This window comes from Alosa pseudoharengus, unplaced genomic scaffold, assembly GCF_046254945.1.
Source record: "Alosa pseudoharengus isolate Yale_2024_CS ecotype anadromous, Long Island Sound unplaced genomic scaffold, YU_APseudo_1.1 YU_APseudo_1.1_scf_18, whole genome shotgun sequence".
NCBI lineage: Eukaryota > Metazoa > Chordata > Actinopteri > Clupeiformes > Clupeidae > Alosa > Alosa pseudoharengus.
This window is the reverse complement of record NW_027468650.1, coordinates 30,890,222-30,916,201: the sequence shown is the minus strand read 5'-3', so window position 1 is coordinate 30,916,201 and position 25,980 is coordinate 30,890,222. Positions and strand designations below refer to the sequence as shown.

The window sequence follows — 25,980 nt, the reverse complement described above, 5'->3', positions numbered from 1 at the left end:
CACTAACTCAAACACAAAGTTAGGCAAAGCGATTAGATAAGCAGGCTACCGTGATAAATTGGCTTAAAATGCCCTGAGATCAACCAGCTGGGTTTCCTACCGACTCATTTGGGTGGGTGGGTGGATGGTGGTGGTGGGATGTTGGCCATATCCTCTGACATTGTGTCACGTGACGTCAATCTCAACATTTTAAAAGCCGGGATGCTACCATTCCCATTTGGGGTTTGAGGTGATAAGTGCCCTCGCCAGTCGGTTTTAGTTCGCACCTCTACCTCAGGACATCCCAATGCCACTAGAGCCTCGGAGAAACGCAACGGGACAGCGGACGCCAAGGATCCTCAAGGGTGTTTCATAAAGCGTAATCTGGTACCATATTTGACCCCTTAATGCCGATACAGAACTCATGCGAACTTTTCACAGCAGCGTGATCCCATTTTGTAATTTCATTGAGTATGGGAATGAGTTTGAGACACTCGCTTCGCACCGCAGTTTTGCTGGGCTGTGTTATAATTTACAGCAATGTGGGATGTCCCGTGGATGCCTACCTTTACAACAATCGCTACGCTGGGTAAGTTTTTCTCTTCTCTCATTCATCCCATGCTTGAGCATGCTATTTGAAAGGTACCGTCTGCAGGGAATGCATTCGTATCCGTGACCTAGTAAGCTGGTGTTCCCGTCGGTTTGTAAATATTTGCGCAGAGAAGAGAATATTTTTTCTGCTCCATATGTTGCGCTTCCTACGTCTTCTTGTGATATCAGGACACTTTCACTTGTATGCGAGTGATCTTTGGTAGATAAAAAAAATATATATTTTGTGTCTCAGAATTTAAATGTTTAATCTGGATGAAAAAAACAACAGAAAATACTTTATGTAGCCTACAGGCCTATAATTTTGTGTCATTTGTACCACCTTGTTCCTTTCTAATCGTAAATCGTAACAGACATCAGCTGTGTGTGTCTTTAAAGAAAAATGAACATCACAAACTTCAACTGCACTAACAACCAAATGGGAGCTGCAAATCATGTTGCAGGACCACAGGCACACCCCCTCTCTCAGGCGTACAGTGCGGCATACAGTGTGTACTTTATTCATACTTCAGGCCACTTCACTGGCATTTACTGGCAGCTTTGGAGTAGCCACAGTGGGGTTTATACCATTATAGGTAGATCATTTGTTCATTAAGAGTGTAGTTACATTCACTAAGGTTTCTTTGTATTCACAGAGATGGTTAGACTGAATAAAGGAAGCCATAGTATGTTCTTGTAGTCTCTTGGAATTAAACATTCTGTCCTAGGACAGTTGAGGAATGCAGAGGGGTCTGACAAAAGGATTTTTTTTTTTTGTAATTTACTCAAGGTGTGCTTTTGGGTGCTTTTCACCTCGAACAAAGGTGTTTCATGTGGTTCTCCTTCAGGCAGGCTTGAAGCAGGCGTGAGAAAATGGAAAGCTGTGCCACCTCACACTTCAGGGATGGCTCGTGGCTCCCACATCTTACGTTTGTTATGAGAGTAGCAGTAGCACCACTTAACAGACTACTCCCACAGAGCAACGTTGCAGGAAACTGTTTTCAAAAGAGAGAGAAAAATACATCTTTGTAGTTTCCTCTTTCCTTATGGCAATAATGGGATATTTGTTAGTCATTACACAAGTGGGGGGGGGGCATTTCTACTCTCTTGGTATGCTTGTATCTGTTTTGAGGCCAGTTCTTTCATATGTCACTCTGCAAGATAATATGCAACAGTAAATCCCCCCCAAAAAAGATGTGTTTTTAGTCATCAGGGGACGAGTGAAATGTTTGTCAGTGTGAGAGCTGTGTGGTGTGCTTAAATGACAGCACAGGGACACTGAGATGGGGAAGGGGAACATGGGAGACGGATAGAGGGAGGGGGAGAAGGAAAAAGGGAAAGAGGGAGAATGACAGAAAGAAAGCAAGGAAGAATGAGAGAGTGTGTGTGTGTGTGTGTGTGTGTGTGTACGCACCATGAGCAGCACTCCATATGTGTGAGAGTCCCTGTTATGACTAGGAAACTCAGAGGCCCACTGGGAGGCTGATGCTGCAGGAATGATGGAGTGATTTGCCTGATAATTGGGCTCCATTTATCTGTGACAAGCAAAACAGTGCCTCACTGGAGAAACAACTACCTATTAGTGGTGAATGCCAAAAGCCCCACTCATTTTAGACATATCTTTGACTCCACCTTCAAATAACACTTATGAATATCTATACAGCTCTAGCTCATCATGGCAGAATGGGTTTGAGACCTCTCAGTAATGTGATAGAGACTCACCCCTCAGGCTATTACACTGTTGCGGTGGTACATTTGTCAGCTTTAACTGCTGTCTGTGAGTGTCTTCATTTGCCAGTAGACATATGCATACAGGAAGGTAAATTGCATGCAGCGAACAATATGTTTCAGCCAGTTGTCTGGGTGCGAGTTGAGTTTTATGGTCCCGGTCAGCAGCCTGTAGCACATTCCTTCGGAAGAGTGGCGTGTCATGATTGCAGATCAAGGCACTCATCTTGAGAACATTTGCATTTATTCATTTGGCAGATGCTTTTATCCACAGCCACATGCAAAAATGAAGAATAACATGAATTATGTGGAAATATCGGACCTTGTAACGTTGAGAAGGTCCATTCATTTTAATGGAACTTTCTGCAGCATTCAGAAGAGCTGTGCAATAATACATCAATAATAAATACTACAACCAGAGGAAGAGTGTGCAGAAGTTTTAAGTAGTTGAAGGGTAGTGGAAAGAAAATCGTGCTAGAAAAAGAATGTGGTAGAGGGGGGACAAAAAGGAAGTGCCTGACTAAACCCCATGAGTGGTGGCCAGTACTCCCATGTAGGTCTGGTGCCCATGTAGGACTGGTGCCCATATGTCCAAGTGTAGGTACCCATGAAGGGGCCCTCACTAACAAACTGAGTTTGAGCGGCGGCAGTCGCCACAATCTCTGTTCTCTCTCCCGTAGATCTGCTCCCCTTGTGTGGGCTCTGGTGGTTTTATGAGTGGGGACTTCTGCCTTCATGCGGCTCCGTGTCAAGGCCTTCAGTTAGAGGAGAGGTGAGAGGAGAGGGGGGGGGGGACACGGGCCCCTAATGACAGATGAGTTTCCCTGTAATTCTCACTGAGGTGTTAACAGATGAGATGGACCAGGCCATCAAGCCAGGCCCATAAATAAAAGGCAATAACAGCAATCGTCGATTCGGAAGTCCCAAAACGTAGTAAAGCTTTAAACTTTGAACATAATCATCATAGCCCAGTTACTATAATAGGATGTTGAGCAATGAAGACAGTTGCCAAGGGAGACAGAGGGAGGAAAAAAGGACCCAAAAAATAACATCTTTATCACTTCACAATGATTGCAGCGCTTTGAAGTTTCTTATGAATTGGTACACAGCTGTTTTTATCACACAATTAAGAAGTGTATCGTGTTATGTTGCATGGTGTGTGAGCAAATTCATTCAAAAGTTGTCTAGCCAATTTATCCAAGTTCAAAGCCAATTCATTCACAGACGTTCCGACACAGATTCCTTGTCCTCTCCTTACACATTTTTGATACTCGCTGCTGGTGATTTCATTTCCTGGAACGTGTGTGTGTGTGTGTGTGTGTGTGTGTGTGTGTGTGTGTGTGTGTGTGTGTGTGTGTGTGTGTGTGTGTGTGTGTGTGTGTGTGTGTGTTCACACATGTGCGAAGTCAGAACACTTCTTCCATTCTGGGGTGTTGTAAAAAAAAAAAGTGAGCGTCTTTGAAGAAGGTTGCACAATCAGCAGACCTCCTCATGCAGAGGAATCATCTGAATGCCACGTAATGCGCAGCCGAAGGCCTTGGTGGCGTCCCACACACCTCTCATATAGATGCTGAATGCCAGTCTTTGTCTCCGCAGGGGGAATGAATAGGCAAGTGTGAGGCCGCCGGTGCAAGACTGTCCCTGGATACTCTCCAGGACGGTTATGGATGGTGACAGTAGACACGAGACACTGTGTGCCACTCACTAGACTAGAGACTGTGTGTGTGTGTGTGTGTGTGTGTGTGTGTGTGTGTGTGTGTGTGCGTGCAAACACCCTACTTTAGTCAGTCTGTCATAGATGTCAATAATTGTTTACGTGTGTCTTCCTCACAAATAATGATGGAATGTGTGAGTTGGATACAATTTGTATAACAAACCAATATATAATCTCAAAGGTCTATGTCTCTGAGTTTAGTAGGTAACTATTTTTAGCAGTAAATCAGAGATGCTACATCTGGCACTATTAAGCTCTCCTAGGCATTTCAATCTTTTACTCTGCCCTTTAGAGATGACGCAGTGTGTAATTTTAATCAAACTTACACTGAAACACGCAAACCACAAAGCCTTAGGGGAGAACATCTGAAGGCTGAAATATAAATATGTGTTTGTTACACACAGAAGTGGCACTCACAGATGTATGTGTGACCTTAATGACAGGGAGAAGTATGTTTTTGTTAATAATGTTACAGGAGCTTATATGGTCTGGCAGACACACAACAGACTGTTGGTGTGCAAAAACAGAAACATAAATATCTCATCAACAGTATTTTTGAGGCTGTGGCTCTGTAAACTGAGTAGTCAGGCAATGCTTTGACATTTGCAGTCATCATGGAAAATATATTTTGGTTATGAATATTTTATGATTTTATAATATGGATGTCACAAATGTAAACAAAGCAACATGTCTTTAGTGGATTGATGGCTGAATGTGGAAAGGATAGAGCTTCCGGCATGTTACACATCCCACATTCTCATACTTATTGTTTGGAAGGAGAAGAAATTGATAGCTGCTTAGATATGAAGATCTGAAGAGACATCAATGTCTCTCTGATCTTGGCATCCATATCAATTCAGTCTACAGTCCTGTCTGCAACCCCGATTGAAATTAAGCATGCACTGCACATGCTTGAGAGGCGTGCTTGAAGAATGACAGGACAGGCCAAGTTTGCATATTGCATCCACATTGTATGTCAGACAGATAACTTATATTTCTTGGCCTTTGAAAAGAGCAGATGCAATGCTCAGAAATATGATGATGGCATGGCTGAATTATTTCTAAACTTAACTGACTCAAAAATCTACATACTGTTTAGCACTTGACTTTTATCCATCTTGATACCGTGTAATGCATGTTACACTTGTGTACAGTTAACAAATTAACGGCTCAAACACAACATGACCGTAAACCTATTATTTCTATATTGTTATTATTATTTATATATTTTTATTTATATATAACCTATTATTATTTATTGTATATTTGATGTCATGATGGTCTGCTCAGTAGATGATCAATCATTCAGTCAGTCAGATTAGCATGATATTTAAGTGTCAAGATTACAGCATGAACAACATTACCATCAAGACGAAGGATATTTAACTTCAAACGGCTCTTTTTGTAATACTCAATCATATTTGTTTGTGTAGGTGGATACTTGGAATGGAATGGAATTCTGTTTATTCAACATGCACGACTATGATCTTGGTTGTGGTAGTGGCTCAAAAATGATAATTTAAGTCAGCAACAATAACCATGTCATGGCACAATTCTCGATAGATTCAGGCGCAGTTCAAACCTGGGCTCAGAAGAGGGCAATACTCAATTTTATGTAATTATCTGTCATTTTCTTTTCAACACTGGTTGAATTGTGGCAGGGCCTCTTTCTTTTTCTGTCTTCTCTTTTTGTCATCTAAGATGATGATTGTCAGTCAAGTGTCCCTCAAATCCCCTACTTATGCCTGGCTTGGCTTTCATCTTGCGGTTCATAATAAGAGTAGATTTCTTTGTCTGTCTGTCTGTCTGTCTGGCAGTAGATACAGTATCAATACAGCATGGGGGTGAATGCAATAGTACCACACCCAGATGGTTATAGCAGCTAGTGCCCACCTTGCCACACAACACCACATACATCACCGAGCTCACAATGAAGTCAGAAGAGGTGTGGTCCAGTATGCCAGCTCCAGTGTTCTCTCTGTTTGCCTCGGTGAGATATCAGGATGACACAGATGCCACTTGGGACACAAAAGCAGGTGGTGTCGTGTCAGTCTGGTGTGTTCACATGGGATATGAGTTCCCAAGGGATATGTTTCACCCACACTCTTGAGGTGAGGGCGCTTTTAAAAGAGTGTCTAGTTTTATGGTTTGACTCAAAGCGAATTTGTCATCAGTCTCACAGGTGTGTGGAAAGATTACATTGAAATGAGGGTAAATGCATGAGGAAGTGTTTTGGAAGTGTATTAATTCTGAGAAGCATTCATTATATTGGACAAATTAGTGTAGTTAGTGTGAGTGAACTAATGAGAGTAAAAATGGCAGTTATTCCTTTAAATAATGTAACAGATTTGACTTTCTCATCTGAATATATTTAAATGTGTCCCCTCTGTTCTAGCTGTGAAATGCTCCCATGTCTGGTCTCTCAAGGTAGCAAGACACAAATGGACTGACTCATAGCAGTCTAACTCTGTGATTCAGTTTAAGGGCCCCTGTAAAATTCCACTTGCACCCAGACAACTGGATTATTTAACTTCCTATATGTCCACTGGCAAATGTTTTTGGCTCTAAATATTTGCATTTATTCACTAAAGAAATACTTCATAGACAAACTGACTATGGACTATGGAAGAAAGACTGATACTTAACCAGTATGAATCCTCTTTGGCAAAACCATGGCTTTAGTGTGCACTATGGCTAGTTGAAATTAGACCTACTTCTACTACAGGATTAGGATGTCGGTCATTACTGTAACAGTGCTTCTGTCCATTGCTGGCCTTCTCACCAGTGTCCCTGTCCTAACAAAAGATTTTCCCAACACCACAAGTCCTGTGTCCTCCCCGCAGGTGAAACGTCTTATTTGGACAACAAATCTACAGAAGGGCACTAGCCTGGGACTTAAATCGCTGCAGTTTGTAGCCTCCACCCCATTCACTGACCTGTTTATGTGACCACGTCTTCTTACCATGAGTATGAAGTTATTTATACGTATGCGTACTGAGAACATAGCCAAGATCTTCCTGTTGAAATGGTTAAAGCTCTTAGATGTTTGGAAAAGAATCTCTTGAAAAGAATCTCTGAGGAGAATAGCCCGAGTATCCATAGAGATATGTTCTGTTGCCAACGTTCACTTCTTGAACTCTACTGTTACACAGTATAAATAGATGTTTATGTTTAGAATTATTTTGTCCAAAGTCACTTACAATGAAATCCATAAACATTAAAAAAAGAACAATATTAGTAATAGGCTAAATAGAATTTAACAGAATAATAACAATAACCATGAACATGTAGGGTATATAAACCATGACTCTGTGGAGAGAATGAATGAATTTAACACTATGTTATGTTGTGAATTTCCAACTCCTGTTTTCTTTTACAGTGACCAGGTCTTCAGAATCACACCAGACAGCCTCAAAGATGTTGAGCTACTGCAGAAACTCTTTCAGAACATGACCGTAAGTTCAATCCAATATCACAGACATTATGAATTGCTGCAGCATATTCATGCTATGTCTACTTCAATGCCTTTCAGTAACAGCAACAGGCCTCCAGAAAATACTGTAGTTGTGTCAGTTATAAAAGGTGTCCATCTGGTTCATGTTACATGTGATTAGGATATAGTTATTATGTGCTCTTTTCAGCCAAGCGTTAACTTCTATTTGAACAATGACATGGTTGTGTGTTTCAGCAGAATGCATGTTTCTTTGAAGAACATCTTCTTGGCTATATATTTAATGCACACTTTCGGCCCTCCCTTTTTTCCATCACAGAGGGATTCTTTTTCGGTCATCTACATATTTTAATATCTACAGAGCACCATATGGCTTAGTATTAAGTGTCTTTTTGTAGCACTACCATGAATGAGATCTTGCTCAGAGCAGAGTTAAAGTTAAAGTGTAGGCCTACTGGTATTTAGTGGACGCTTTTATCCAAAGCAATGGATTCATAATGGCGGGTTCAGGAATTTAACCTGGGACAACCAATTGCCAGGCAGTGATATAACTGTTGCTCCATCGTGCCCCGATTTCGAGTTCCCACATTAGAACCAAAACATTTCATGAGTATTATTAGTATTAAAATATATTAAGAGCTTGAGCAATATAATGGTGTAGTGGATTTTATATTTGTATGAATCCAATAGACGGGTTATGCATTATATCATCGTACTGATAGTATTGAATAAAATAGATTAATTTCTTCATTTCATCATTTTAATAATGCTTGAATCTATCTTAATCAAGATGTCTGATCTTATTTTTTATTAACATAGTAATATTGCAAGAACAACTGTGTTCACTTTAAATGAAACCTGTATTCAGAGGATGTGTATTAAGTTTTTCCTTATGAGGTTTTAGTACATTTTTCCACAGGGTCTTTAGCGTTGTATTAGCTCTCCTGTTCCCAGGAAACACCCAGCAAACAGTCCCCAACCAAAAGATTCTGGTGTTGACTAAATGTTGGCAGAAGGTCTGCATGGTGCATCTCAGAAGATTACAGTGACATATGAGGCTGCCTGTAGCTAACATTGTAAACATATTCTAAAATATTTGTTTAATTTGCCTGTCATAATACAACAGCTCCTTTGGGACTGTGTGGGACCCTGGGACCACAGATGCAAATTAGTAACTCTGGCTCAACGGCTGAGTTGTGCATAATATGGCCGTGTTACTAAACAAATAAACTAAACTATGACCTGGACCATGGGAGACGGGTTAGCCATAAGACTACATTCCAGTCTTGTGATCAGCATGTCCATACTAGACATCATGGACACATGCTCAAGTTGACTGTATACAGCAAAGATTCTAGAACAGAGCTCCGCTCTACAATCTTTGGTATACAGGCTTCATTCAGTTTATCACACTGAAAGTTCTTAACCAACTTCCCAGTACATCACCAATAGAAATAAAAAGATGACGCTGTTATGAAGGACTACTGAAGCCTCAGCTTCCCCATGCTCCCCAACCACATCCCCTTCCATTGTGGTTGATATGGATAAGTAGACTCTGAGGAAGGAAAAGTTCTGGAAGCCATTCTCTCATTGCAAATGCGCTAATGACATTCTCTCTCTGACTGTGTTATGATTTCCCAACCATGCTGCTGTAATATGCCTTAGCCACTGGACTCTAACCACAGCCCTGTAGTATAAATGCATTGGTACAAAAACCAACAATGACAACAAAAAAAAAGAAAAGAGAATCACCACAGGTCTCTATCACATTCCTGTGTATACTATACGACTGTGTGAAGAACACCGTGTTTCTTCTCCACACGTCTGCCTGCTGAGGGCATAATGGCCGGCCACAGTTACTTTCAGGGTCAGGTTGGGAAAGTGTGAGAAGTCAAAGCTAAAAATCTCGTCTGTGGCCCTCGCCCTCTGTCCCCCCGAGGAGACACACTGGACTCTGTTTGGACAGCTGCCGCTCCCTGTGTTCATTTGCACAGGCGTGGTGTGCCCTCGCGGCCCCCATTACGCTCATCGCCCATCGGGTGACACGGACTGTTCCGGAATGCCAGCTATGTTTTCCTAGACTGTTACATCACCAATCGTGAAAAGACCACTGACATTTTATTGGGCTTCTTTTTTATGTCTGTCCACAACTCTCCAAAGTGATTGTAAGGAAAGAGCATGGAGCAGTTCTCATGTTTAGAAATGAGGGGTGGGGTGGGGGGGTCTTCTAAAAGCCTGATCACTCAGTGCCTTTGTAAATATCCTGTCACATGTGAGCAGAACATAAATATGACAGGTTTCAAGAATTTAAGAGTGTTTGTTAAAAAAAGAGATAGAGTTTAGGTAGAGGGCACAGCTCACATTGTGATTTTGTCCCAATGTGAGCCTGACCACACAAGAAACCTCACTCCTTGTTAACTGAAATGGAAAAGGCAGGTGCACTGTTGAGCTAAACAACCAAGAGGTAACGACATCTGACTTGGTCTGACAGACCATCAGTTGTCCACATCCTTTGACTGACCCTACTGTATCCAAACAGGTATAAAAACCTAATGTGGTCATCAAGACCATTAGTATTAAACTCGTATTCATAATGGGTTGAAGCGTAGCTTTCATTTTTTTCACATCTGAGTTGTCCGTAATAAAAAAAAAATTGACATTCACCAACAAACAGCTAAAGTGTGTATTTGTTTAGTTTGATTACCCACACCAAGAGCAGAATCCAACACACACCCTTACACATCCCTCTGGACTGAGCATTTGGTCTGAGAACCACACACTTAACAGTGCAACTCGTCATTGTAATGTTAGCTGAGATAAGGCCAACTCTATGGAGCACCCAGCTGTGAAGCTGATTTCTACTGAGGGTCATATACAATCCATAGCTCCACGTGCACCAGCCCTCTGCAAGCCATTAAAGCAGTTCATTAAGAAGCATAGGGGCCGGTCAGCAGTATTGCTCCTACAGGCCAGAATGAAATCCAGCTGGACCTGAACTTGGGCTCATAAAGAGGACTCACTGACGCACACACATGCATGGACGCACATACCAGAGTACACACACGCATACATTGATACATGTGATATGCAAAATCACCTAACACCTTCACATGCACGCATGCACATGCACACACACACACACACACTGATAACTTCCATCTTTGAAAATGATCAAATCCATTCCCCCAGATGTTTTCTCACCTCCTTCATGTCATAACCACACACTCTGCACACTGAAGTCAGCCTGGCCTGACTAAGAACAGCCTTCAATGCGAAACAAACAAAACTGAAAAAGAGCTTCATAATACACTGTTTAATGTACATATGGAAAAGGCAGACAGATGTTTTACCCAGATAGAGAGAGAGAGAGAGAGAGAGGACTTGGCAGTCAGACCCATGCCTGTGTGCTGTGGAACACTGCCACATTGGTGGCAGGCTTGTGTGATGTGGCTGGGGAAAGGAGTTTGCACAGTGTCGTACTCAGCACCATGTTGCCTAGTCTACATTACACACTGCTTTGATGTGCTCAGGACATAGTGTGCCATGTACACAGGCTTTCAGTGCACTGTCCTGTGAGTTATTATTGCTTGCCTGTGTCTAATCATCAAAATTACGGCTGTGTGTGTGTGTGTGTGTGTGTTTCTGGTGTACCTGTTCATGCACAGCATATTAATGTGTGTGTGCATGCGTGTGCGTGTGTGTGCATGTTTCACCAACAGTAAGGTCTTGGGTTTGATGCTCATTGTAGTATCTGTTACAGTATTAGTTAGTAACCGCTAATTTAAATATGACCACTACCAGTATATTCTTTCCACATTTCAGCTGGTCTAATGCTGAGAAAATAGGTTCAGTTCAAATACTTCCCATTCTTCATCAATGCGTCTTGGGAGCATGCTTGCATATGGTTACTAACTATGGGGCTATGTACTAGTATGTAGCAGAAACAGTGTGTGGTGCAAAATGAATGGAAGTGAAAACAATTCTGGACCCTGCAAGCAAGACTGGAAGTCAAGAGTCAGTAACATTTATCTGAATCACAACTAATTAGCTAAAAACAATAAGCAATGAGTAAATGGAGTTGAATGGCCTCTGTTGCATTTGTATTACTGTTTTCAGTTTTGAGTGTGCGGGAAATCAGTGTCAAATGTAGTGTCATCAATAACTGCTGATACGAGCAGTGCTTCACTAACACCGCAGTTCAATCCTTTATTCTCTTGCCTGATGGCCTAGTTAATGCGACCAAAACCAACAACAGCACAATCTCTTGGCAGGCTCTGAAAGAGCAGGCTTGAGCTCCAGACTGGAGGTTAAACTCTGGGGCTTGTGTGATGTGGGAGCGCCAAAGGCCTTCGCTGTCTGCGCTGTGAATCTAGTGTGGGTTTTGTGGGTCGTTAGCGGCGCTAGTGCTAAGGCTGCCTGCTGCACCCCCACAGCCCCGCAGGTCCAAACAAGCAGGATTCCCACAGAGCCAGGGACCGACGGTTGCTCTAAGCTGTCGGAAAATATTGATCTTGCCCCCAGGTGTAGAGTCGGTCCAATCCCATTATATCCTATGCCGACCCATTGAAGCCCGAAGCTAATATGAAATAAGGTTCAAAGTCAAAAGCTCCTCTTTTTACATGGTTTTTACATCCTAAGATGTCTTTGACACATGAATTAGAAGGTTTAATTTGAAAAAGATCTTGACAGACAGATTGCTTACTCTTTTAAAATAGATGTACTGATGGGATGGGTTCATGGGTTGAATGAACCTTTTTTTTGTTCAAAGAGAAACATAACATTGATCTGATTTTCTATTTTATAAAAATGATGTACTGTTTAATACAATTTAATACATGTGGTTGAGAATGAACATTTTTGAGAAGTGGTTGCTGTTACGTGATATAAAATGGTTAAGTGGAGACCAGGTTTAGGCTAGTAGTTTTGATTTAGCATGTCCTCATGAAAATGTCACAGGCACTAAGCGGAGACCTATAAACGGCCTTTCAAACTGGAATGCCTTCTGGACGTGCTTTAGGTCAGGGTCTGAGAACTTTTCAGAGAACTGACTCTCTCTGTGTGTGTGTGTGTGTGTGTGTGTGTGTGTGTGTGTGTGTGTGTGTGTGTGTGTGTGTTGCTCTTGCAGGTAGACCTGTGGCAGCCCAATAGTGCCTCCCTGATTCAGGAGGGCAGTCCAGTGGACGTCCACGTGGGTCGAACGCTCACTCAAGGTCTGCACCTTCATCTCCAGCAGAAGCACATCCAGCATAAGTAAAGAGTCCTCCTGTATCCCATCATACACCTCTCCTGCAAGCCAATGGTCTTACTCCTTTATTACCCCACAGGAAATTTTGCTGCCAGTGTTGTTATCATTGTTGTTGTTGCTGTTGTTGGTTGTGGTGTGGGTGGTATTTTTTGCTCTTGGTTCTTGATTTTCTTCTTCTTCTGGTTATCCTCTTAATCTCTCCTCTAGTTATCTTCTTGTTCTTTATTTTCTTGTGCTGGATTGCGCTTCACATGTACAATTTGATTTGCAGTAGGCCTAGTGTCAATGCTAGCTCCTCACCAGTTCTTACCTTCACACTGATACACACCACCATCAACCCCACCCCTACCCTATCGCCTCTTCCCTCCAAAACAGCTTTCATCTCCTTCTTTATCACACACACAGAGAGAGAGAGAGAGAGTGAGAGAGACCCTTGGGATATTTTGCCTGTCTCTCTTCTCCTCCCTCCCTTTCCCTCTCCTTTGATTTGGCTCCTAGACTACAGGTATCTAAACAAACCTGACACGCTGATGGGTTTCAGCCTAGCCGCTAACTAAAGGCTTTGAAATACGAGCTGTGTGACGGCATACAAGAGGAAGTACAATCTGTGAATGTTGTGACTTGCTTATCCTTGGTGGTCTGCGGAATAGGTGACTTTGCTCTGATTTTGGAGGATGTTTTTAATGAGAATAGGCCGTGGAATTCTCCTGAATGAGAACATACTTTCCCTCCCCTTCCTGCATAGTTTTGTAATTTTATATTTCCAACATTCCTCACAGATAACACTAACATAGACCACATCAAATCCGCCATGGGGATCATCAAACGTCTGTCCATCAAGCCATTACACTGAGATATGTGATATTGATTATCTCTGACAGAAACCATAACTCACCATCTCTTTATAGTTGCCTGAGAATAAAACATGACAAAGGCCTCCTCGAGGAATAGTGCTCATTTCAATGTTCTTCTTTTGAAGCTGGAACAGCCTTTTGAAAAGGCCGGAGTCCTGAAAATAAGACCGATGATCCCCATGCACTCTCACCAATGCATCACCCAAACTCCCCCACATTAAAGCAACATCACTGGCTGGCTGCTTTTAATGTGCTGTGTGTGATACACTGTGATAAACTGTCTGCTGTCGAGACCAAACATCTGCTTTCAACTCGACCCTCAAATGTGCTTTGCAGGGTGCTTATCCCCAACCTTCAAAAGGAAATCGAAAAGCAGACGGGATATCGGTCCGCAAGAAAGCGCCGCTCGGTGTTGCAGTACGATTACGAGGTCTATCACTCTCTAGAAGAGGTAGGTTGTCCCGAGCCCCATGGAGACACATGCACTCTCATACAGCCACATCCACTGCCGTTGTCTTTGAAGACTTCTTCAGAGAGCGGCGATCCACAATTTTACTCTCAAACGCCATCTAAATCTATTCCCACTTGCCATTAACCCATGTTGAGCACAGATGCTTAGTGTTCTTGACTCATTATGGTGATCTGACACAGGGGTCTGGTTTATAATAACTGCCCTAAGTAGCTAATTACATGATGCACTTGAGATGAAGGTTAGAATTAGGTTTGGGGTTAGGATAAATGATTTGTATTAATATGCATTTATTTAAGAAGTAGGTGAAATGGAAAGGATTATTACCTGCTTAAATATATCATAATAAGAGCACTCCCAATATGAAGTAGTAGTAGCTGATCTGGCCCAGATACAGGCCAGGTCTGTGCTTTGGATGTGCCCTGGGAGCTGCTCTGTCCTGGGGGATAAGCGCCACCTGTTTCGGCTCCTCTCTACCTCTGATGGTGTGTGTGAAGTGGCCTGTGACGGAGAGGGCTCTGATGGTGTGTGTGAAGTGGCCTGTGACGGAGAGGGCTCTGATGGCGCATCAGAGGCAGCTGAGTAGTAGCCCTGAGCGGACCGGTCACACTCACATAGGATTGCGGCGTGCCCAATCATTTACGAGTCGCAGGGCAGCTTCAAAAAGCCATGCACCCCCCCCCCTCTCTCTCTTTCTCATTCCTCTGCTCTGACCGTCATGGCCTAAACGTGCCTCCAGGCGCTGTCTCTCCCCCCCCCCCCCCCACCACCACCACCACCACTAGCCGCTCACCGCCCCCGGGACAGGAGACATGTAGCGTTCAGCCTCTCTAAATCCTGCGGGTCCCGTTTTCAACCAAACAACAGGTTTCAGGTCTACTTTGGAGTCTCTTTTAAAACTCGCTCGTCTGTGAAAATCAAGTTCTCTTTTGCACTGGTGCTGGGGTGCCAGAGTCTAATGCATGCAAGCTGGGACACTCAACCTCCCTGCCCAGTCCTGTCATTCTCAAAGTCATGATGGATGTGTCGATGAGTGGCCAAGGGCACGGATCAAAGTGTAAAGCATCGCTCTACCATCCTGCGCCTCATACAATGCACCTTACAGCTTTTATTCTCTTGGCCCAGACTTCACAGCAAGCATAGGATGGCTTTTGAAAGTAAATCGAAACTTAATTTTGGACGTTTCATATGATAAAAACAGATTCAAATCCATAATGGCTATAACACACATTCAGCGCTCTAAGCACACAGATGCAGCTAGTAGTCCGTCTCATGGAAACCAGGCATCTGTGCGTTTCTTTGGAGGGGTAATTTAGTAGCTGTGAAAGTACACTGAAGGGATGAAATAGTAACTCTTTTTCATGTTTGGGGACTAAAAATCGAATTTCTGACAGCTGAAATTAATGGGCCATGTCTTCGCTCCACTAAATGACAGACTTCACATCTCAGCTCTTCTTTGTGGCTGTGTTCAACAGCGGCCCTCTTATCCAGTCCTCCAATCCAAATTAATTCCATTATATAACGATTGCTCATTATTTTTCTACAGAATGAATTGGTGACCACTGTCCCTACTACAATGGACTAAAAGGGAAAGAGAGCCCCAAGAGTCTGCTTTGGTCATTCATTCAGTATAGGACTGCCATTTCTGGAAATCCAATTGTATGGGCCAGACCTCTAGGCCAGATATGGGACGTTCAAATAGCAAACAAAGGCAGACATTTGCTAACATTCTGATTTTTTTTTTGCTTGTTATAACACACACAAGTGGAAGATGTAGTTCTCAGCAAACAAACATGAGAGTTCAAAGGTACAGCACGCACATCCAAAACGATGAGTACTGGGTGCTGGACAGGAAAGATGCATGTAAAAGAACGTTTAGTCCGCACACCAGAATCTGCTCCTTAGCGTTTTTTAATGGTAGGCTATATCTCCACGTGTAATGTTTAGGGCCCCTAGCCCTTCATCAGACATGACATGCTGATGGTGGTGATATAGCCTACCATTAAAAAAGGAGCAGATTCTGGTGTGTGGACTCAGCAAACAAACACCCTACTGAACACTTGCTGAACTAAGGCTTAACGTTTATGTCTTCCACATTTTTCCGTCTGTTTATTGAATTTAAACGCACCTCTGGCACTGTACACTATGGTGTCATGATCTCATTGCCTCCTCCCGCTATCGCTGACTCAGATGTTGATATTAGTTTTGTGTTTGTTTGTTTGTTTATTTGATTGTTTGATTTTCTTCTTCCCTCCCCCAGATCCAGAGCTGGATGTTTGAGATGAACAGGACCCACTCACACCTGCTGGACATGTTTTCAGTAGGCAGATCCTATGAGGGTCGGCCGCTCTATGTGCTTCAGGTAGGAGGTGAGGGTAGATGCATGCTGGGATTTGTAGTTCATTAAGTAGAGCCAGTTCAGTGTGTCCAGATAGATCAGATGTTTGAGATGCAAGTTCAGAAACCACCCCACTCCACCCCCCAATCAAATACTAATCCCTATATCAGAGTTCTAGAAAGAAGAAAATGTAACCCCCAAGACACTGTCAATCATAAGAAAAATGTCTGAAATAGGCCAATCTGATGACCAGCAACCTTACAGATGGACTTTGCACTTGACCTCTGTTTCTGACCTGTTTCTGACCCGCATTCTGTGTCTCGTCAGTTGGGAAAGAGAGGGCGGCCGTACAGGAAGGCGGTGTGGATTGATTGTGGGGTCCACGCTCGGGAGTGGATCGGACCAGCGTTCTGCCAGTGGTTTGTCAGAGAGGTGAGTGTGTCCTCTCTGTGCCCCCAGTGTCAGCTTGACCCCTCCACCCCATCCAGACAAGCACTGCTGCCCTCACAGTCAGCGTGACCCCTCTACCCTATACAGACAAGAACTACTGTCAGACCGAATGTGTGTGTAAGTGTGCGTGTGTGCTTGTCTGTGTGTGTGTGTGTGTGTGTATGTGTGTTTGTGTGGTGCGTGTGTTTGTGTGTGTGTGTGTGTGCACGTGTGCTTGCTTGCAAGGGCAGTCACTATGGCTCTCCCCCTGAGGCTAGCCACCCGTGGAACCTGAAGTGGAAAGCAACACAAGACAAATATCACATGCGATTCCATCAGGCCCAATCCACCTGAAATGTCAAAACGCTTAAACTGCACACCCATAACATCTCGAGCTTGCCTGGGTAAGGCAGTGTAGCTTGCCTGCTGATGCGGGAGCTTCATGTTAGTGCTAGTGTACACAGTACCAGCAGTGCTGAAACGGTACAGGAAGGAATACACGTCTCTTCGGTTTCAGTACCTCCAATGTACCACAGTGGGGCAGAGCACAGACACTTTTCAGTGGAGAGATTAACCTTGACTTGATCCTGATTACATGTCTAGCCTCACCCCCGGCAGCCAGATCGCTCCGAACCAATCCCCTTCTCCTGCATTGCATAACTCAGGGCTTAATTCATCTTCTGCAGATATGAATGCGGACACACACAAACTCACCCTTGCAGGTGTGGGGGAACTTCTTAATGCCCTGGAGCGACTGGTAACAAGCTGCCAAGCGGGGACTCGTGGGGCTTCCCTAGCACTCTTGTTTATGATGAATGCGCTGGAGCATGGAGACTCGCACAGAAAACCATATACTAGCAGCGGTCCATTTGTGCTGTGTCATCCTGAACCATTTAGTGCCTGAATGAACAGCCTGCCTTTGACAGATCATTGTGCTGAATCATGGAACGCTGAAAGTGGTTATGACCACCAACAATGAACAAAAGTATTTCTTAGAGATTGTCATTTGTTATGGTTCCTTAACAAATGGGTATCTTTGAAAAATAATTATACTAAGTTGTAGCATTTTATACATGATCGTGCACATCAATAATGTATCTATAACAAATAATTTGGTATAGATTGTTTGGTTTGATATTCATCCGTTTGTAGCATCTTTGTATTTCACTGTGTGTTTCTGTTGTGTTTTCTTCAGTCTCCTTTGGTCAGTCCTGACTCCATGTACTATTACTATTTTAACCAGGCGCTGAACTCATATCAGCATGACTCGGGCATGCGACGTCTGATGAATCAGCTTGCCTTCTACATCATGCCCGTGCTCAATGTAGATGGTTACCACTACAGCTGGACAACCGTGAGTGACCACAGCTTGCTATGTTTCCTCAGTGTACTAAGAACAGTGGCTATAGCTCAAGCAAATCATGGCTGCATATACTGTTCTTAAATGATCCTCTTATACCATGTGGTGAATAAGGATGATAAAGTATAACAAAACCGTGAAATACTCCTTGGAGGCTACCTTGCACTTTGGCTCACATAGAGTATTGTATAGATGTCGTGTAGGTTATTGTCTGTAAGGCCTTGTCCAACTTTATTTAACAGTATGTGTATAATTCAAGGATTCAGATCTTGATTATGTTTGTCAGATGCCATGTTGTACAGTGAATGGGGATGGAGCTGATGGATCTGTTGAGAATGTAATAAGTGAAGTGTCTAGGCTCATGTATGATGTACATGTTATTGTATATAATCAAATGTAAGTGATTCTCTGACTTTATTTAATTTACAGGATCGATTCTGGAGGAAAACACGCTCCAAAAATCACAAGTATCATTGCCGTGGCGTGGATGCCAACCGGAACTGGAAAGTGAAGTGGTGTGGTAGGCTCAGTAGCTTCAGATTGTGACATTTGCCTCAGATTCTCCTCCTGCCTGTCCTATCTGCCTCATAACAAATGGTTTGTTTATCTGGGAGCACCCGTATCAATTCTGACTCATCATCTTGCACATTGTTTGTGTGTGTGTGTCTGTGTGTGTGTGTGTGTGTGTGTGTGTGTGTGACAAGCATCACAGAGGAGTAAAACAAATGCATAAATAAAATGAAATATTCAGCGCCTTCCATGAACTCAGGGCTGTTTCCCATCTCCATTTTGCTCTTTAAAAATCAAATCAGCTCACAAAGCTCTGTGTCTGTGACTCACAAGTTCCCGTTTCCTCTACCGTTGCTCTCAGATGCCATTACTGGTGCTCTCTCTGTGTGTGTGTGTGTGTGTGTGTGTGTGTGTGTGTGTATGTGTGGGTGTGTGTGTGGGTGCGCGTGCGCACAGTCCATACTGTAATTAGCGTAAGCTGCAGATTAAACGTTTGTGCGATGATGATTCCTCCTTTTGATGTGATATTTGGTGGAGGGGTGAAGGTGGTGGTGGTGGTGGTGCAGGGGGATGGGGGGGGCAAGGTCTTTGCTGCTCTGCTGTCTGCTAAGTCATCATGCAAAAAGGAAGCCAGCTTTGCTTGTGGTAATTGGTATCCAAAAACGAAGAGCAAATTAATATTTATGGGGGATATGGAAAGGAGGCATATGACATTGCTTATATCCTTGGATTGTTTTCTAGTTTTGAAACTCTTATCCACACACCTTATTGTCATATTCATGGCTTCCCAACTCCCTCTTGGCTGTTCCCAAAGGATCATGGGAATCTTCAAGCAATTAATAAATTGTCCTTGTCACAGATTAAGGAATATGAGTCCAGGAATGTCTACTATTCACCACTGCCAGGCACATTGTCTCTTAAAAAGAGGACAAGAATTCAATGCAAACATAATTGATGAAGTTTCAATATTCATCCTTGACATAATTTACATTGTCCTGTAGTTAGGTTAGGTCATAATTAGTATGGGATATTCTCTATCTTAATTGGACTTCATTTCCCTCTAGATTCTGAAGTATGAATATTCATTAACTGTTTCTAATTTCAGCCTTTTTAGTGTGGATAGAGCATAATGTTCATCACAAGCTAATATGCATTGTGCTGTTTATTACAACATCACATCAGATAATCATACTGTTTTGTTTTCGAGAGACGTATATAAAGGCTACATACAGAAATCTGTCGGCCTGTAGTTTATGGCCAGTTTCACAAAGATGGACTTTGACTATGGCTTAAATATAGTAGATAGACTTTAGATAGACATTTAAATGAATTCTGAAATTTTGGTTGCCCAAGTAACCACATCCAACCACTCCGCTCAATTGACCTTAATCCTTTTTAAAAAAAAAGATAAACAAGCATAGGCAACAAATGTCCCACTGACATTTAATGTGGAATCTCTGTGACTGCCGCATTCCATAACTGCCAGGTTGTAGAGTAGGGTGCCAAGAATGAATACTTTGCTGTGTGTGATCTAGAACCTGAACTTGTGTTGACTCTTTAATCAAGAACCCATGTCAGAGAGGGTTGAAGGGGAGGGATATTTGCCCATGCACTCTCTGTGATCTAGAACACGAGCATATGTGAATACTTGGAATCTAGAACCTAGATTAATGCATCCTCTGCAATCTAGCACAAGAACATCTAGACACATGTTGGCTACTTTCTAGATCTCAATAGTGATACCTTGGGCCTAAATTTGAATGATGGACAAGGTGCAAAGTCTTATGTCTAACTAAAGCTAATTGAATAACTAGGCAAAATCAATTCTCTAATTTAACACCAAATATTGATGAGTCAGCTCAATACTCCCATATGCCACAAAATAGCAATAGTTCCTGCGCGAGAACTTTGCTTGTTGAAAGACTTTGCACTTTGCCCGCAATTTTAACCACCGCCCTTTGAGTTCTTCATAACCTAGAACCTGACCTCATGTGCTTGTCTCCCATCAGAGGAAGGAGCCTCCTCCCACCCCTGTGATGAGACGTACTGCGGGCCGAGCCCCGAGTCAGAGCCGGAGGTGAAGGCCGTGGCCAAGTTCCTGCGCAAGCACAGGAAGCAAGTCAAAGCCTACATCTCCATCCATGCCTACGCCCAGATGCTGCTCTACCCCTACTCCTACAAATACACCATGATCCCCAACTTCAACTGTGTGGTGCGTCCCCCGCTGTCTCGTGTGGCTGTGAATGTATTTGTTGTTGCAATTAGGAGATGCTTTCAGTCAACAGGTCAATACTTCTGCTCCCTTGTCCTGCTATGATCCTGGTGTTGCTGCAGGATAGTGTTTTTATTTAGTGCTGTTGCTAATGGAGTGAGAGGAGACTACAAGGCATCAGGCTTCACATATTGTCAGGGAGCACAAAGAGAGGGGGAAGCTAAATTAAAGCTTCAGTCTGTTATTCTAATCCAATAGAGTTTTGGTCATTTAGCAAACTGTTCTTCACAGTCCTCTGGCTATTTTTCTGGTGTGTACACTCCAAACATCTCTGTTGTTTTCACACAGCCCTAGCTCTTGCAGGGCACAGACTAATATTGTCTCCAAGGGTCCATAGCAGTGTTTTCTACAGGGTCCAGAGCTCTTAGCTACTCTTCTTATAGAAGTTCAACATAACAGAAGAGGACAGAACAGTCTTTTTATCACTCCTCTCACCCAAAGACTTAACATATTCAGGGCTATTAATAGAACTTCCTTAAAGGAGAACTATGCTGTTTTTTTTTTTTACTTAACAGCTTCAGAGTCATTGGAATGGTAATATGACTTTTTCCGGGTTGATATGGTGGCCATCTCACTTCCCCCTAGCATCTGTGAGTGGAAAAACCAGCCTTGGTCCAGTGAGCTGCCGGCCTCAGTCAGAAAGTCTTGCGGTCTCGCAATGTAACAAATTGCTTCACACCACTATACACATACACGCCAGGCACTGGCTAGAACAAGGTAGCGATGGAGTTTCTCAGACATTTGTCATGGCAGAGCCGGTGAAAAAAGCAGAAAGCAAGCAAATTGTTGTTGGTGGAACAGAGAAAGAGGAAACGGCAGACTGACCGAGCAAAGAGTGTCGTAAAGTATAAACTCTGAAGTTGTAGGGGGAGCTCTGTAGGGAAAACTAAGAGCAAAAAGCGAGAAAACAGCTAAGAAATTGCCAAAACTGCATAGGGTCCCTTTAAAGGTGCAGTCAGCAATTGCACAGGATGTCACACTTATTTATGTTTATATTTAAATTGATTAGCAGACGCTTTTGTCCAAAACAAAGTACATTATATTTTAACCAAGGACCAAACAAAACACACTAGAGAGGTAGCTCACCCCTCCCTTCAGTATTCCCAGAGAAACTCCATACAGGGCTGCCTACAGAGACCATTTTTGTTTTACAGTGGACTCACAGAATGGGCAGCTAGTGGATTGTGAGATGTTTGCTGAATGTGAAAAATGTTATGGGCTTGAAATTGTGTACAATCGCTGACTGCACCTTTAATCTTTAATCCATGAGTTGAGAGAATAGAGTAGCATGGATGAAAATGGAATTGAGTCATGTTTGAGTGTCCTTCGAGTTCTGTTCCCCGAATTCATGTACAATTAGGGAGGGAGAGGGAGGAAGTAGCAAGCTAGCTCTCTGTTTTGTTTGAATGTCAACAGAAGTGACGTTACCGAGTATCGCTTAGAGCACCTTTAACTGTATTCAATCATTGAAAATCAGACAAGCACTAAACCAGACAAACTAAACTCATTATAAATATCACTCTTGACAGAATGGATAACTTTAGAAACAATTTAAATGATAAATGGCACATCATGCTTATTATGTTCCTTTATGTTGTTTTTAATTAGGAATCTGCCGCTCATAACGCAGTAACGGCGTTGTATTCTGCCTATGGAGTTCGATACCGATACGGACCTGCCTCAACTACTTTGTGTAAGTCTCTGGCATGTGTGTAGAGGTTGGTGCGTTAAACACTTCTATCTGAGATTTTTCACAGCTTTGGACTTTTCTCAACAAAAGTGGTGAGTCATTGCCACATTTCAATTTGTCACAACCAGAGAATAGAACTAGACCACTGAAAAGGAAGTCATGAACTTTGCTAGGAATTCGCATGCTGTTTTGTGCTGAGCTACAATTTATGCTCATTTATAGTTGTAACCATCGAATAGTGTTGGAACACCAAAAACAAGGAAGTTATATAAAGCTTGGGATTATATAAGTCATGATTTATATATTTTTTCTACCACACTAAAACTGATGAGCACCCATGATGTTATACATACCACATCAGCATACTCAAGGCTTATTTTTAAACCAGCACCCATGTAGATAGATGGATAGATAGATAGATAGATAGATAGATAGATAGATAGATAGATATGTCAAACCATATAATAGTATATAATAGTAGCCAGATTTTGAGACCTTTGACGTTTGTCCACACAGATGTGAGTTCTGGGAGCTCCATGGATTGGGCCTACAAGAACGGGATCCAATATGCCTTTGCGTTCGAGCTGCGCGACACAGGCTACTTTGGCTTCCTCCTGCCCGAGGCACAGATCAACCCCACGTGCACTGAGACCATGAGGGCCGTGAAGGCCATCGCCTCGGGGCTACTGAAGAAGTGTGCTGTCTGAGGACCAGATTTACAGTGAATTACAGACTATGACACTCTCAAAGGTGACAAAAGTAACTGATGTGTGTTTGTGTATGAGGTGGTATTTACACTTTTTAACTGTCTTGTACTGTCTAGGTTTTTCTTACACCACCCCCCCTCCCCTTACCTTCACACTGTAACCTGGGGGTAGCCCTCCTCACAGCCTGCCTGTTCTTCACACGCCTGGGCTCCTTTGCTCTCAGCCACCTAAGGATAGTCAAACTGTGAATGTGATTGGTATGGTGCTCAACTGGTGGTCATTGGCTGATAGATATTCAATGCAGTGTCAGCTAAAAGATGCCTAACCAGTACAAGATTGGCAGTACACCCATCCTGTGCTCATTACCATGGCAACGGGGGAGTGGTAGCCAAAGGGTCTTTTTAGTGTAATTACCCACAGGTCATCTTCAACAGCAACTTTCATGTACTGCCAATCTAGCGATCTCAACCTCAGGCTATGAAAATGAGCAAGACTGGGGTGCTGTAAATCTTTTTTTTTTCCACATAAAGTGACTAGAGGAACTGTTCTAAAATGTTCTACCTTACATAATCAGTTGGGTTGTTTATTTTCATTTATATGCAAATTCAGAGATTCAGAGAACCCTTTTTGTACTTAAAGTAAAAGGTTAAAAGGGGTTTAACCTTTTTTGATAATCTATAATATGCCAAATAACGCTTGTTAGTATAGGGTGATCACAAGCACTTGAGGTCACAACTTACTGACAATGATGGTGTCAGCACATTGAGATTATTCTGGTTTACAGAGCACTTTTATCTCTTTGGATTGTCTTGAATTTTTTAAATGCTGCAAACAACAACATAAAGCTAAGCAATTTGTGGTGTGTAAATAATATACTTACCTATATTTTTGTAAAACGCCAAGGAATTTTTTCAGGGACAGCTGAATGTTTCTCACATAGTCTAGAAATTACATTAGTATTGTACACAATTACATGCACACTCACTGTGTTTCTTTGACAATTGCCATATCACGCTAGCAATGCCATATTAGCGATCCTAATGATTAGGCTTTAGCCTTAAATACAATCACAGTATATGTTTGAGACCTGTACATTCGTGACAGAAAGTGGGTCTATTTATGCATCCCTTTTGCCAACACTACATGTATTGTTTTGAGTTTATTTGAGCTTGACAGATAACAGATGCTAGGAACAATCAGCAACTGTTGGAACTGCATGAAAAGAAGCCTGGGTGTACCAACTGACTGGGGTAAAAAGCAAGGATTCTAGAAAAGATTTATCTCACATGAAATGTATGCAGTCATTGTAAATGCCACATAAAGACTTTGTTGTAGACAATGTTTTGAAATCAAGAGACACCTGTTTTGTCTGTGAAACAGCAGTGTTTACTTCACTTGAGAAGGCTGCTCTCAGTGAGTACTCACTCGTAACAAGAATATGTCAACGTGTCTCCTCAAAACTATTTTGTAATAAATGTATTTTATTGTTTTATACATGTGGCGTTATGAGTTCAGTATTTAGTTAACATTCTTGTGTCTACAACCACACAGTGTCTTTTAACATAATTTTTTTCAAACTGGAGGTTGGTTGTCATCACAATTCATATGAACAATTGGGCCCTTGTGGTTTAGAGACAGGGAGAATGCGTTATGAATATGTGATCAAGCACTTTTCTGTACACACTCACACTTCGTTTAATAATGAAATCTTATTTTTTCTAGACTTCTCGGTTGGTTTCAAAGAAATGAAAGATTGGCCTTGAATTTTGGTCCTTTGAATTTTAAAAGATCTGGTTTAAATAATACAATTTTCACTGGCCCGTCTCTCTTCTCACAGTCTGCATCTTCACACAGCTCAACACCTAATCAGTCCTCAGCCAGCTCTTGTTTCTTTCACTTTAATGCATATTTTTCTCCCTTCGCAACAAATGTGAATAACTTTTTTTTCATTCAGACAACACTCTCACTAACCTGTTGCTTGATTATTGATGCAAAATGTATGTCATCTCCAACAGTGCATTTGACAATTTGCATGATTGCTAGATTATTCATGAAAGCACCAATGATGTGTTCAGAGATGATTAAATATATATGTTGTGTTTGAGCCTATTGATTGTAATTAATCTGCTCAATTAATAGAGCTCAAAATAAATACAGGATCAGGAGTTCCATTTACACTGCACAGCAGTAAGTCACAGCATCGGTCAAATGGATAATTAAATATAAAAAAAAAAATGCAGAACACATTGAGCCACAAGTCACAGCACTGTTACTGTATCAAGGCACTAGCTTAATGAGTTTTTGTATCCGAATAGCATTTCTAAACAGGCATGATTGATCATTTCTAGAATAGTGTTTTTAGAGAAAAATCTTCTCTGTGTTCAATTCATTATTCATATAAATTTGAACAGTCTAAATGTAAACACCATCAGAAAAAAATAGTGGTGTTGTGCATAATTAGAAAAACGGTAAAGTGATAGTATATGCATGAACTAAATTGATTAAAAATTGCAAGGCGTAGCATTGCAGCAGTCAAGTCTGGTTGACTGGAATTAAATGATTGCCTGCATGCCTCCAACATTTTTGCCACCATTCATCCACTCTTCTACTTGCAAACAGAGAGTCCTATTATTATCTTCACTCATG

General features: G+C 42.2%; 1 protein-coding gene across 1 annotated transcript; it reads left to right on the top strand.

The window, feature by feature from the left end:
• The first annotated feature begins 235 nt into the window (after window positions 1-235).
• Window positions 236-25,438, top strand: cpa6 (carboxypeptidase A6). Its single transcript, XM_076290910.1, has 11 exons — window positions 236-568; window positions 7,389-7,464; window positions 12,586-12,710; window positions 13,896-14,010; window positions 16,289-16,390; window positions 16,694-16,798; window positions 18,039-18,149; window positions 18,585-18,675; window positions 20,675-20,877; window positions 22,546-22,630; window positions 23,144-25,438. The coding sequence occupies exons 1-11, from the start codon at window positions 453-455 to the stop codon at window positions 23,332-23,334; spliced, it is 1,320 nt and encodes a 439-aa protein (XP_076147025.1). The 5' UTR covers window positions 236-452; the 3' UTR covers window positions 23,335-25,438.
• The last annotated feature ends 542 nt before the right edge of the window (window positions 25,439-25,980 follow it).